Raw genomic sequence first — 13,972 nt, forward strand, 5'->3', positions numbered from 1 at the left:
CAGGAGCTGGTTTTTACTAGAGAAGTCTATAGAAAAATCTATTCATGTTCCATAGGTAGATTCTATTATATTATATACATATATGACACACACACACACACACACAACTCCATTAGCTTCTCACTAGTTAATTTTGTGGACCACAGAGAAAAGGGAGAGAGGCTATAATTAATGCAGATTCTTTCAGTCGACAGACAAAGCCCGATGACCGGAGGACAATCCACCAAAGGGGGGATTCTCCCGCTAGACTGAGTGCCAATGTGGATTCCCCGTGTACTTCCGAGACCCGGGTGACGGTCTCACAAAAGCTGTCAAGGTTAACACACAGCAACCCGCGGGGAGCAGAGGGGGCCAGACGAGGAGGGGCACGGCATGGGGCGGAAGGTATGTGGTGCACGTAGTCCGCGGTGATGGGGGACAATCAGAACTAATGTCATAATAGGATGCAAATCTGTCTGGTTCCAAATTTGGGAAATCATTTAAAAGATTTTTTTTTAAGTATACACACTTCTGTTAATTACAGTGATGCGGTCTGTGAATGAGATATCAGTTATTTTCCCATGAGGTCATTCTAATTATAGACCACTTTACTGAGTCAGCAGTAGCCATGGGAACAGTGGAAATACTGTTTGAGGCAGCCTGACAGAAGCTGGAAAGCGCAGACTGATCGAAGTGATTCATGACAAAGCGAGTGTATTGAAGACTCTTGCAACACTTTTGTCACACTGTCTTGCCTCTAAGTTGCACATTGCTTCCCTCCCGGCTTCATTGCTGGAGCAGAACTAAGCATAGAATAAAAATGGACTAAAATGACATTTCTTCCTTGCAGCGTTTGATTTTCTTTTAATGCTGGTTTATTGAATGCTAAGTATACGCCTCGACATTCCTCCTGTGGGCATATTTTCTACCAGGAAATGTCAATATTTGATTGTTGCAGACGAAATTAACTCTTCCAAGTGTCCAGAGGTACTCTCTTATGGATTTCAAAGGATAACTCATCCGTGCTGGTGGCCCTTGAGGAGAGAAAACAACTCTGACAGGGTCTTCAGTTTTGGCTTGTCAAAAACAACAACAGTTCCTGCAGCTCTGAAACCCTCAACTAAGATTCACACGCACTTGATAGCGAGAACAAATGAGCCGTTTCATGCAAAACGCTGAGATGCTGCAGGCAGAGCCAGACTGCCAAATATTCTGAATCCTAAGCACCACGATTCTGCTTGTCTCTCTTTTCCATTCTGGTGAACACTCTTCAGCGGCCAGAACTGTGGAATGACTGGCCCTGCAGGAAGAGAGACTGACAAGGAGGGGTGTGTGTGTGTGTGTCTGGGTCCTGGGAAAGGGAGGAGGAGGCGGGTAGCACTTGGCACACACAATGACATTTCCTCATTCCTTTTTCATAAATTGACAATTTAAGTGGGTATGGGATAAATGTCCAGATCTGTGACAGAGAGGGGGGCACTCGGAAGTGCAATTGATGGAGTGTCACAAGAGAAATGCACCGTGCTACACATCAGTACAATTGATGCAGATTTGAATTAGACCTGACTTGCTGGGTTGGAGGATACTTCTACCAATACAGATGAATTGTTTGACCTACCCGAGAACAGTCTATGCAGAGAACGGCAGAACAGTGCTAAAATTGTGTGTTTTCTTCTTTTTTTTAGATTTAACAGATAAAGAGAAAAACAAAACAAGAATAACCAATGAAATAAACAAAAGTTACAAATGAATAAAAACTATCTGCTAGATTTGATGTTTGCATATTATTGAAGGAGGACAATAGCCCACATAGCACGAATGTTTAACCATCTAGGAAAATGTTAAGCTGCCAAAGGCTTCACCCGGTTTCATCAGAGATTTGGAATAAATTAAGGGCGGATCCACCGTCAACATGGCTGTCTGGAGAGATATTGATATTTATGCAAGCAGGATTGTGCGTGAGTGTCTTTCTGCAGGCCTCCTCGATACCAGACACTCGGCAAGCGGGGCCCACACCAAAGGGAGGATACACCCTCTCTCACCTCCTATCCATTGCTGTCCAACACCCGCACGCAGTCTTAATCCAAGCTTTTTTGAGTGGTCAAAGAGAGCCATCGGTTCTCTGTGCTTCAATACTCTTCAACCGAGTTTGAAATACCTGGCGTGGGTTTCCACATTCTTTGCATACCTTCAACAATTGAGGCCTTATGGAAAAGAGCTAACACACAGTGGGACAACACACACAATCCATCTTACATTTTTGTTCTTGTTACATTTCATTTTGGTTGTGTCTCTGATCAATAGTCCAACACAATAATGATTGATGGTGTCATCAACACCATAACGATTTTTAACTCAATGACAAGTTCTTAATTTGAACAATGAAAAGCACATGAGGTCTTTGAATAGTTGCCGAGGATCATCTGCATATTGTGTTACAACAGTGAAACCATAAAATACCTCACATGGGTTTTACATGGGGTTAATTACATTAATGTCCTCTACAAACATCTGGTACAGTCCAAGCCAAGGACAGATGGATGATGGATTACAGCGCACACTTGTCCATACTGATCAATCATTTTAACAGTGTGAACACGGCACTGGGGCCACGTTGCTTCAGAGCGGTGGAGTCACAATGCAGACACAGGGAATGTTTTTTATTTTTTATTTTAAGTCCTATTGAAATATGTGTAAAGCAAATGTGTATAAAGCAACTGTGAGAAATGAGATATATTTCCTGGGCAAAAAAGAGCAATGTGGTCTGGGCTACTACGTTGCCATGGAGATTTGGTTTAACAACAGATTTGGATTGCCATTAGCACAGATCATTAGGCAGAGCTTCTGCTGGGGCCAGGTGAGGTCATGAGAACACGACAAACCCCTGGACAACAGCCTGTTCAGTAACGTCAGGATGTGGCACAAAAGCTGGCCGGTCCTTCCAGAGAGACAAATCCCAAAAGCAAACGGGGACCAGGGGGAATCTTGCAAGCTTTGTGCCTTCTTTGAAAATCTTTTTTTAAATGGTGAATCAGTGGGACTTTCACATTCACCCCATTTTGTGCCCCATTTAGAGGGTTCATGAGAACATATTTTTCATCCATTGGCATTTGAATGTTCTCCTGATTGTTTTTAACGATTAATAAGGTAAAACAGTAAATGAACCCTTCTGACACTAGACAGCTTTCTTCCACAAGTCCAGCCGAATGCAATTTATAGCCTGCTCTCGCACCTTTTGTTCGACATTGGTAAGCTTTGCCAATAGAGTTTTCAAAGAAAGATTGATTTTGCAATGCCACCCTTTAAAATAATAGATGCATGAAAATGAAGCGGCAGTACGCTGGACAAACTGCTCCTCTTTGCAATACGCACCATCCCCTGTTCCTTTGAGGCTGGGCACAAAGGAACCGAGGTCGTTAGTTCAGCTAGTCTCAAAGTAAAAAAAAGAAAGAAGAAAAGTGCAGAAAGGAGTAGTGCAGAGCAGGACAGAGGAGAGAGTAAGGGGCCCCAACTGAAGACTGAACAGAGGTCTCCAGAGTCACCCACGCAGACTTCTCCGAGAGTCAGACTGTGTGACGGCACGGGTTGGTGTCTGCATAGAGAGAGGCGGCAACAAATGAGAAAAGCACAACTCTTGAAAATTCTTGGAAAAACATCAAAAGGCGAAGAAGTAGGGCGATGAACGGCTGGTCCTACTGGTTACAGACGTCTCATATAAAGGGACCAACACTTGAAACGCTCATTTAGATCACAGAGGCGCGACGTTGAAAAGGGTACGAAAGCAAAAACGTGAAATCAGACAGAAGGAATGCGTCTGCCCCGGCGGCTCGCGCTGTAATTGGAAAAACCAGTGGCCTGCTGACCTCTCCAGCCCATGGACTGCCATGGCCGCCACTATCATGCGCCTTCAAAGAGCATCTAAAAACACCCCGGCGTGTTAGCTGATAAACTTGTTTCCCCCCTCTCTTTTGAAGTATCAAAAAAAAAAAAAAAAAAAGCAACAATAAGGAGAGGGATGAGAGAGGGGGGACCGGTGGCACAAATCACCCCTGCTCCTGCCGAGTCCTTGTGTATTCTTTTGGCTTCTCCTTCTTTGAGCACACACTTCCAAGGTCACAGGCGCCATGGAGGCCCGAGCGCCGCATTAAGGTAATGGAGGGTGGTCGCCGGCTGCTACGGCCGACGGTGGGCCGCCGGGAACCGTAGCACGCGTCTGTCCAAATTCCTCCCAAGCAGAGGCCGCTGGGCGAGAGGAGCAGTGTCACGTCTAAAGACACTGAGCTTTTGGTTGAACATCACCCAAGAAAAGGATTGGGATGCAAACAGTTGTTCCAATGAAAGAAAAACTAAATTCATTAATCCCGAAATGAGCCCCAGTTGAATTCTCAATCAGAAGTATATTTCATTTGAAATGTCAGGCTGAATAAAGATGTGAAATCAATGGTATCTCAAACTCATTTGAACAACCGATGTTGAAATGTAATTGAAATGTTGCTGTGAATGAGCATTTAAGCTGTAGGAACATAATTGCTCCACATCCAAATCCAAATTGCTTGATGCTGCCCATAGTCCCTTGTCAAAAGCACTTTTTTTATAACGTTATGCCAAGTAATTAAAAAAGTTTTCCTGTTAAAACGTTAGACAAAAGGCACCAGTAGACCAATATAAATTGGTGCAATTAGCGTAGGCAGCATTGACACCTCTTAGGTGGGTTTTGTGCATGATCAGAAATTAATGAGCTTGATAGCGTCTCTGCTTTAATCATTTGATGCGCGGGTTAAACGTAGCCACGGCCCAACGCTTGCTATCAAAATGTCTGCGAAACATTAAAGCCGCAGTTGGCCCACCAGCTCCATCGCTTCCCCTGCAGGGCCCTTAGTTTGCTTTTTAGATGGAGAGACAGGGAGTGTCTAATGTGGATACACCTGAGGTCTGTGGGCATGTGTGCATGTCCGTGTGTGTGTGTGTGTGTGTGCAAGGGAAAGATGTGGTTTGAGCGACGCCCTGCTAATCGTTGCCTGCTGGCTGTGCAGTGCTTTGATACACACTCAATGGGCTCCTTTGTAGATCAGGTGCATTCTTTTCTCTGCCATTTTAAATCCTACCAACTGTCTGGGCATGAAAATCTACACATAAAAATAGCAAATATGGGCCAAAGCGCCATTTCACAAGTGTTAGCCCAGATTTCTTTTAATTGAAATTACAAGACGGTTTGAGAATAGTAACCAAGATATAACATTATGTTTTACTTTGGTGATTTTAAAAAGATCCATTCGTCACAAAATCGTTGCAATTTAAAGCACAAGTCCTTAGCGAAAGCCAAACCCAAGCTTCAAGAGTGCTGTTTAGTACTTGGTGAGTACTTTCCAAAAGGCAGACGACAAGCTGATGATAAAAGGAGTCAGTGGTTCTGGTCTGAGCACTAGTGATTATGGTTAATCAAAGGATGTTAATAATGCATCTTGAGGTTGCATGCCTCTCTGGCAGTCTCTGTCGCTCCGTGTGTGTGTGTCTGTGTGAATGTGTGTGGCATAACGTGGAGTTCCCAACTGGACTTCCTGCCCTGCACAGGTCAGATACTCTGTGTAATCTGTGGTCTAGACATCCTGTGTGCACCTGGTCTAGGTCTTGGTTGGGCACTCACAACGTTTAATAGTGACACCAAATTTAAGAAAAGAAGAGTTTTCCTTTTCTTGTTGTTGCACATTGTTAGGAACCTCAGCTGATCAAATGCTTCCTTTTAAGGTTGTTGCCTTACAGTTTCACCCAGACAACACAACACCACTCTTGGTACAAGACTTTTCCTAAATGTGAATTAAACATTTCCACCCATTCAAAGCAGAGCAGCAGCGAGGGAGTTTTACTTTAAGTTCCCTTAATAGCCACAGGAAAAGGAGGGAGCGTGTCTTAAAATGGCTGCGGTAGATATGGCCAGAGAGGATTCTGCCACCCAGCCGTTCATGGAGAAGAACCAGAGGCAAGACCCGAGAAGCAGCACTGAGTAGTGTGTGTTAGGGTCACTATTCACTGTGATTCTGCATCCATTATTTTGGAGTGTTGCACTTCAGACTACATTAATTAGACAAGTACTAGTGAAAAATGTTTTTGTCATGTGACTGGAAAAGTGATCGGCCCACGTTTCAGAAACCAAAGGGGGAAGGAAAGGTGTTATAAAGTTTCAGCATTTCTGATAAATGGTAGTTTAATCCCGAGCAATACAAGTGTATGAAAAGGCCATTCTGGCTGTTTTAACTGTCGAAAGCGCAGTGTGTTTGTTAAAAACGAATTTGATTACAATATATTATTTGCTCAGTAACCAATATAAAGAATTGCTTATGTTTTGAAGAACTATTGTCCATCAAAAGCCCTTTTGTTTGGATAAATAACTGCCCGACCACCTGCGGTCTTTGTTTATTGAGGGATGTTTCCCATAACAGTAGAAATTCCACATGTGAAACCCCCGAGGGCAGTTGAAAGAGAAAGAATATAGAAAACAGGAAAGGAATCTTGGCGATGTCAGCTGCAATATTTAACTGTATCACTACAGGGAGGGTGTGACCAATACTGAAGAACAGAAAGAAGAAGAGTACAAACATCTGTACAGCCAGCGGCCGACCAAACCACAACACACAATAGCACAAAATCATTAAGAGCCGCTTCAAAGATAGACACTGGCTTGATCAACACTGGCAGGGTCCTTCCAAACTGGGTATTTTAAGCTTTGCAAAGACAGTATTTATAGCACGGCTATCGGCTCCAAACACCTGAAGTAAATTTATCACACTAACGATATCATTGTGGTGCTTCACTGGGTTTTTAAGAAACACAGTGAATTTCCACAAAGTAGTTACTGTGTAACCAATTTGCTGTTGTCTGACCCTCAACAACCCATCACTGTTTCACGTGAAAACACCAAGTGACAGAAGGTGCACGTTACCGCTCACCACCACAGCTGAGGCAACACGGCGCAGCGCTTAATGTTCAACGTTGGGCTGTGAGTGGGACCTAAACCCCGTCCGTGCAAAGTCTTCTAATTCTATTCTTCCGCTTGAGGGGGAAAAACATCGCAGTGTGGTGGCGTGTAGACACCCTTCAGACGCAAGCTTGGTTGCATTCATAAGGGCATCAAATAACAAGAAAACCCACATGAAGAGTCTGATCGTCCACCTATTTTCACATCTGAAAACGTCGCTCATTGTCCCGTAGATACAGTGCTGGGAACTCCCCCTAGGGCCGCAGGGTTGACAACGGGCAGGTCAACAGCGGCGCCCGGACAGGTGCACGAGTGGCTTCTGCAAAACAAACTAAAACAAGGCCCGTCAACTGGTGGACTCCGGTGTGTAAAGGGATTGTGTGTGTGTGTGTGTGTGTGTGTGTGTGTGTGTGTGTGTGAGAGAGAGAGTGATGGGGACTGGGGGGGAGGAAATAAACAGCTGAAACGGTTATCAACGTCAGAGAGTGCTAGTGTGATTGACGCCGCGTCGCCCACAACAGACAGACAACTGTGTGGCAGCTGCCCCAAAGCCAGCAAGCTCATCAAGTGGTAATCTCAAGTTAGGGGGCCTTCAGAGGCTTTTGTGGGTCACATGATGAACAGATACGGACTGGAAATAGGCCCAGGTTGAATAAACAGTAAGTAGAAGTATACTTTATTCAAGACAATGAGAGCTCTGTGGGCTTCAAAGAAATAAATAAATAAATACAAACAGAGAGCTGATCGTCTGGAAGAGAATTTAATCTTGGTGGAAAGTGTCGGCTTTTTCTGAAGTGTTTCAAGTCCACCGAGAGGATTTGACATAGCTTTAAGTTTAGCTTCACTTTGAACAAAAAAAAAAAAAAAAAAAACTTGGCAGGAACCAATTGATGCAAACTAATCCCGCTTTGCCCATGCAGTTTCCCTCCCGTTCCCTTTTGGGAAAAGAAGAACCGATTGATGACATGTGACTCATGTGCTCATATGCAACGTGAACTGCTATGTTACAGCTGTGCCCCTTTTGTTAAAGAATATTTAAGAGGAGAACAGGAGGAAATACGTTCATTGCAAACTCGACCCCGTGACGGTACGCTGTCCTCAAACAATACTTGGAAAAAGCCATTTGCTTTGTAATGAACTTCCAACTCGACACACCGCTGTGAATTACAGTTTTTCTCCATTGCTTTGGCTCAATTCTTGAAACAGAAATTACATTCTCAAAGCTCTTAATGCATTTGGTAAAATAGCTTATATGGTTCAGCACAACTACATAGATCACCTTCAAAAGGTCATATCTCACCCAAAACAGTTAACTCAAGCTTCAAAACCAAATCATTTTCTCATAAAAATAGTCAGTGCCCCCAAATGAAAACTTCCTTCTCGATTGCTGTGGCTCATCTATCTCTCGAAAAAACGACATTCTCAAAGCTTTAAATACATTTGCCAAAATAACCTAGATGGTTTAGCAAAACACTATGGCACACCTGCAAAAGGTCATATCTCTCCCAAAACAGACAACTCATCAGTCACAACGAATTCCTTTTCTCATACAAACAGTCAGTGCCCCCAAAATGAAAAGTCCTTTTGTCATTGTTTAAACACTGCAGGTCAAAATGTTTAGTTGTTTTGTCACTATGGCAGAGGACCATTGAAATCCCTCATGTCCACCAGTCTTAGCCCAGTCCTTCATTGACAATGGTTACTGTACTGTTTTTTTTGTCTAGCTAACAGAATAAAATAGGATTTTAGGGTAAGATTAGCCTCCAAGGTTTGACATCACACATTGCACTCATACTACCGGAAATTGTAATTGCAATTATCATTCACAAACATAAAATAACTTCCATCCATCAAAGTAAAAAGCAGCATAATATACTGTAAAATAAACACAGAAACAAAATCCAATGTAAATTATATGCATACTACAGTGCTGTAAATAAAGACGGTCAAAGAATAGATAAAATAAAGTTCTAGTTTCACCTGACTGTCAATTGTTGTAATACTGTGAATTTATCAAATGTTATTCATGGTATTATGTTCTTGAGTAATTTTGACAATTGAACAGACTATTGTGCATGTGATGACTTATACAATGAAATTACGCTGAGACGTTTTGGAGCGAAAAACAATTAGACTGAGAATCAACAATCAGTTTAGATCAACAAGATCTATTCACTTGGAAATTGTGCTAAACGTAGGCTACATGTACTTAATCATTTGCAAAGATGTACTGAGACATTGAGACATGTACTTAGACATTTACAATTTAACCAAATGAATGAGAAATTCAATTCTGTATTAAGAAATTGCTAAGTTGTTTGGAGGTTTGTCCATGTTGTTTTGAGAATGTCATTTCTGTTTCAAAAAATGAGCCAAACCAATAGAGAAAAACTGTAATGGAAAGTCACAGGTGAAATGCGCAGTGAAATCGGCGGGGCCTGTATCATCAAAGAGAACACCAATTAAAACGTTGTTTGGTCTCTACGATGTAATCATCTTCTCGCGCCTCCAGGTCCCCAAAGCTATTAACCGCCGTGAGGCGTATTTACAACGTAACCTCTCTAAAAAAAGTAAAATGTTGACGTCAAAGACAAACGGGTTCAGAGCAAACTAGCATCCCACTTCCATCTGTGGCGGCACATTCTCTCCAAACTGAGTCCAGAGGAAGCAAGCGAGAAAGAGGAGGCGGAAGGGAAAAGAAACTAAGGAGGAGCGCATGACGGAGAGGACTAAATTAGCAAACTGTGTGTTTAGTGGTCTTGGCAATGGGGAGATCCCTGAGGGGAGCTAATGAGTGGAGCGGTATCTTGCATGGGGGCCAAGTTTCCTCGACTGCTTTTAAGTTGCCACCATGTCATGAGCAACATATGGCGAGCTATCTTGCATTTATAGCTTTTTCAAGGTCTCTCCTCCCACAGATTTTCATAATATTCTGCTTTTATGGAGGGCTTTGTACTTCTGGTCTTTGTGAAGGAAGGAAAATCGGTAGAGTCTGACCCGTAAGAATGCAAGTATCGATTCCCATTTTCTAGAGTCTTGTCTCTAGAAGTTGGAAATGTTGCATATATACACACACAGGTATCAACCAAGGTAAACAAATCCATGCCCATATTACAATGTAAAAATGTCAAAAAGATAGAGCCGTGCATAATAAACAAGAGCAAAAGACTCCAAAGCGGCAGACATTTAATTCCAGAACAAAATTCTTTCCAAAAACCCTCGGGGACCAAAAAGAAATCAAGCCTTGCAGGAGGTGCAGTGAATATTTTATGTCCAATATGCTACTGTCTTGTCTCAGAGACCATCAACCACACTGCAGTGTGCCTATTTTGATTTACACGGCCTTCCCCATCAGGGCTCCTGTGTTACAAATCTCATTTCAGATCCCAGCGAGGATGTGAATCCACCAACAAATCATCTTCCTCGAGGACAGCGGACAAGTGAACACAGGCTGCAGGCACCAACCCGTGGATTGGTTTTAATTAAGCATTTGATCAATGACTAATGAAAATGACCTGCCGTAGGTGTGGATATGGGATTAAATAAATAGCTCATTTGAACCCTAATCAAAATGTTTTAAGGAACATATAATATAACAAATGTTATTCTATGATTGCAGGTCATTGTTGCCAGAAATGACAGATTTCTTTGAGTGTGGCCTTCGAGAAAACCCCCCCCAAAAAAACACTCTTGGCGCCTGAAGATAAACGGATATGCAGTAAAGAGGTGTCCCATAAAAGCACCAACAGTGTGGCAGAGTAACTGTTGTATCTCTGTGACCTCTCATCTGTCTTCAGAGCCCTAAACAACAGAAGAGCGGCCAGGTTTTATTGTCCCGGCACGGGAAAAGGGGAGCGGGACGGGGGGGGGGGGGGGGGGGGGGACAGAGCTGCTTCAGCTTGATGGATGGGGTCCAACTGGGAGACGGAGGCGGGGGATAAAAAAGGAGCCGTATCCCGCCGTAAAACCCCGCTGCCCCCCGGCCTCCGCGTACACACACTCGTGTGTGTGTGTAAGAGCATTGTGTCGGTCGCGGATGTCTCGGCAAACGGGGGGGAGGGGGGGGGGGATCAGGGTGATTCATACATGCGAGGAAGGTTGCAACAAACTTGAAATAAAACAATGCGAGGTCCCTTTGTGCAGGGCTGAAGAGAGCGGCAGAGGTGGGGCGGGAGGGGAAGTCCTTTCCCTTCAAAATCGGACCGCAGAGCGCCAAAAGAAAAGAGAAAAGGGCGCGAGTACGAGATGTGAGCCTACGCTGTACGGTACCCGTTTGAACCCGGACTACCTGTTGGGGCTAGTCGTGAGGCCGTAAGTCATGTCGAGGCTGGTAGATGCAGCGTGAGCATAAATGGTCAGCTGCTATGTAAAGACAGATCAGTGGAGGGGACGGGAGGAGAAGGGGGGGGGGGGGGGGACGTTGTATGAACAAGAGACTCGTCAACAACGTATTTCTCAGACGTGACTCATATTTTATACAAACTGTTTACAACCACTGCTATTTCATCTTACCTGTATTTCTGAGTTTGTATCCCTATGTGGAAATGCACTTGTTGTAAGTCGATTTGGATAAAAGCGTCAGTATTTAAGTATTTAAGTTCTCCGTTTGCTTACTTTTTGCTGTATTTTGAATGAATTCAAATTCTGCCTCTGAAATACAGAGGGTGCCTTGGCCTTGGTGGGTGCGGATCGTTTTGTTCTAAGAAGCCCAGCGCGGCGTTTTCCCCGTCCCGATCTCCCACATTACCTGAATCCTTCTTGCTCCCTTTGCCGCCATCTCTGCTCTTCTTCAGCACTGCCTTGAACATGGCACGATTCCTCAAAGCCTCTCTGTAGGGCCCCTGGGAGGAGAGAAGAAGGACCTTTGGTCACTCAAAGCCAAGACAAGACAGCAACAGCGACGCATCTATTGTCACTTGGTCCTAAAAACAGTCCAAGTCGTCCCGGAGAACAGAGGCCCGTTTCCTCCCTTCACACCCGTGCGTAGGAAAAGCCTTTCAAAGTCGCTCTTTTACCCCCGAACCAAACAAACACGACAGAGATGTGTCCTCCGGCAGCAACGGAAAAACACTCCGTATCCGCATTTCATGCCGTTTAGCTGGCACCAGCCGGGGAGTTTTCCCACAGCACTCCCCAATCCCGCAGGTCATCAGCGGAGGGCCACAATGGAAAGAATGCTCCAATATTTAAACAGATAAAAGGACAACTTCTCCTATCTTGTTATGCAGGAAAACACCCCGTCGAATGCCTCAAATTCCACATGCAGTTGACGCTATGTGAACTTGTCGACGTTTCAACTGCTTTTCGCGGTTGTTCTCGAGCCAGTGCGCATTCTGAATCCTCAGTTTAACGGTATAACATGAGCTGAAGGGCCAGCCTGGATGTGCTTGTTTACTTTAGAGTTATTTATAGACTTATGATGTCGTACAATAAAAATAAAAAAAAAGAAACCTACCTAACTAAACAAAGCAGCGGTTAAAACACTTAATTGTGTGGCATTTCTGGTTTCTAAACCCTCTAAACACATTACAGGCTGCTACCCTGCTGTATTAATAGCAGCGGAGCAATGTTTCCGATGAAGGGAATTGCCTTTTAACCAAATAAGGGAATGCCTGCAAACACAACACACCGAGTTCTCAACCCCAGATTCCCTGCTGACAGAGAGGCTATCGATTTGCCCTTTTTCATCCTTGATGGTGTCAGATGAAACATTGAGAGGCAGAGCATCGACTGAATCCGGTGTTGGGGGGCGAGATGTCGAGGGCAAGTCCCTGGAGGGCCTCTGCCTGCCTGCCCCCCCCCCTTCCTTCCCCACGAAACCCACCTTGAGAACCAGAACGTATTCACTCCACCGGGCAGAAAGACTATGGAGCAGCTTCAATCACAAAGCAAAACCCGTCACGCTCTCCCAGCCTCCAGATTTACCACGTGGAACGGATCTTCTATCTTCTATTTTGCTGTGTTAGATTTTAAAATAGTACAACATCAATGCCCTTCAATCAGTCTGTCCTGAAAATTGATTTTCAATTAAAGTTACCAAAACATTAATTCCCGTAACACCCCCCCCCCTTCCCCCTGAGAGGCTCCATAATGCGATTCCAGGTCTGGTAGATTCAATCCATCATCCTCTCTCTCTGGAGACGACTCAATAGTCCCGGTTTCGTCTGCAGTGTGACGGATTTCACTCGCGTCATCGGATCAGTGTGGTCAGGTGCTTGCAGTGCAGCCATGACCTTGCCTGTTGTCTCTCAAGGCAAGTCCCCTCAACATGTAACACCTGAACTTGACATGCGAGACGGGCTTTAACAGGACCGCGCTAAAGTGTCAACACCGTGGGTTTAAGTCGTCTGCGCTGAAGAAAAAGGCGTTTCTTACTCACCGATGCCGCCCCGTCCCTTCATATTCAAACACTGCTGCACTAATACATGTTGTTTTAATATTATTCATAGGATCAAGGGACAATGCCGAAAATATTAAGTCTGTTGGATAGTTAGTAATGCAAACGTTAAAACATAAATACACTGAAGAAATGCGTGAACTGTAACAGGTGGGCAAACAACGCAAACACAGCAACTGCTAAATATAGCAGTACTCTGATAGAAGGGGAAAAATATACAATACTAGGAAACTCTGTACAAGGCATAACTAAATGTAACTTATACGCACACATGTTGGGGTATAATCTACAAGTAATGTAGTGTTCAGTCGGCTCAAATGCGGAGCAGAACCTGTGGAACTGGATTTAATTTAACGCTCAACAATGAAGGTGTCTGAACAAAGAACCCGGCGGCAGAGTTAGAAACAGAGCGGAGGACTTTGCCCATCTGTGTGTGTGTAGCGAATAGTGTAGCTCAGCATGTTATGGCTTAGTGCTGTACTTTTGCCTGGTCAGTAGAAATGGTCACTCGCTGTGTGGGAGCTGGCTGCTCATCTCCACAGTGACAATAAACAACACTGAGGTCAACCCGAAGGAAATGAGAAACGCCCTCTTGAAAACTCCAAAAGAACCAACATGACAAA

At 44.2% G+C, this 13,972-nt stretch overlaps 1 protein-coding gene across 4 annotated transcripts in view; it reads right to left on the reverse strand.

Moving 5' to 3' along the window:
- tanc1b (tetratricopeptide repeat, ankyrin repeat and coiled-coil containing 1b) overlaps positions 1 to 13,972 on the reverse strand; it is an 83,742-nt gene that overhangs the window by 57,503 nt on the left and 12,267 nt on the right. For all 4 annotated transcript variants that reach the window (XM_037489147.2, XM_037489148.2, XM_037489146.2 and 1 more), the window contains exon 2: positions 11,700 to 11,793. In XM_037489147.2, the coding sequence (XP_037345044.2) occupies positions 11,700 to 11,760 (61 nt within the window). In that variant the 5' untranslated portion in view covers positions 11,761 to 11,793. The remainder of the gene's footprint in view (positions 1 to 11,699; positions 11,794 to 13,972) is intronic.

The sequence above is a fragment of the Pungitius pungitius genome, chromosome 10, assembly GCF_949316345.1.
Source record: "Pungitius pungitius chromosome 10, fPunPun2.1, whole genome shotgun sequence".
NCBI lineage: Eukaryota > Metazoa > Chordata > Actinopteri > Perciformes > Gasterosteidae > Pungitius > Pungitius pungitius.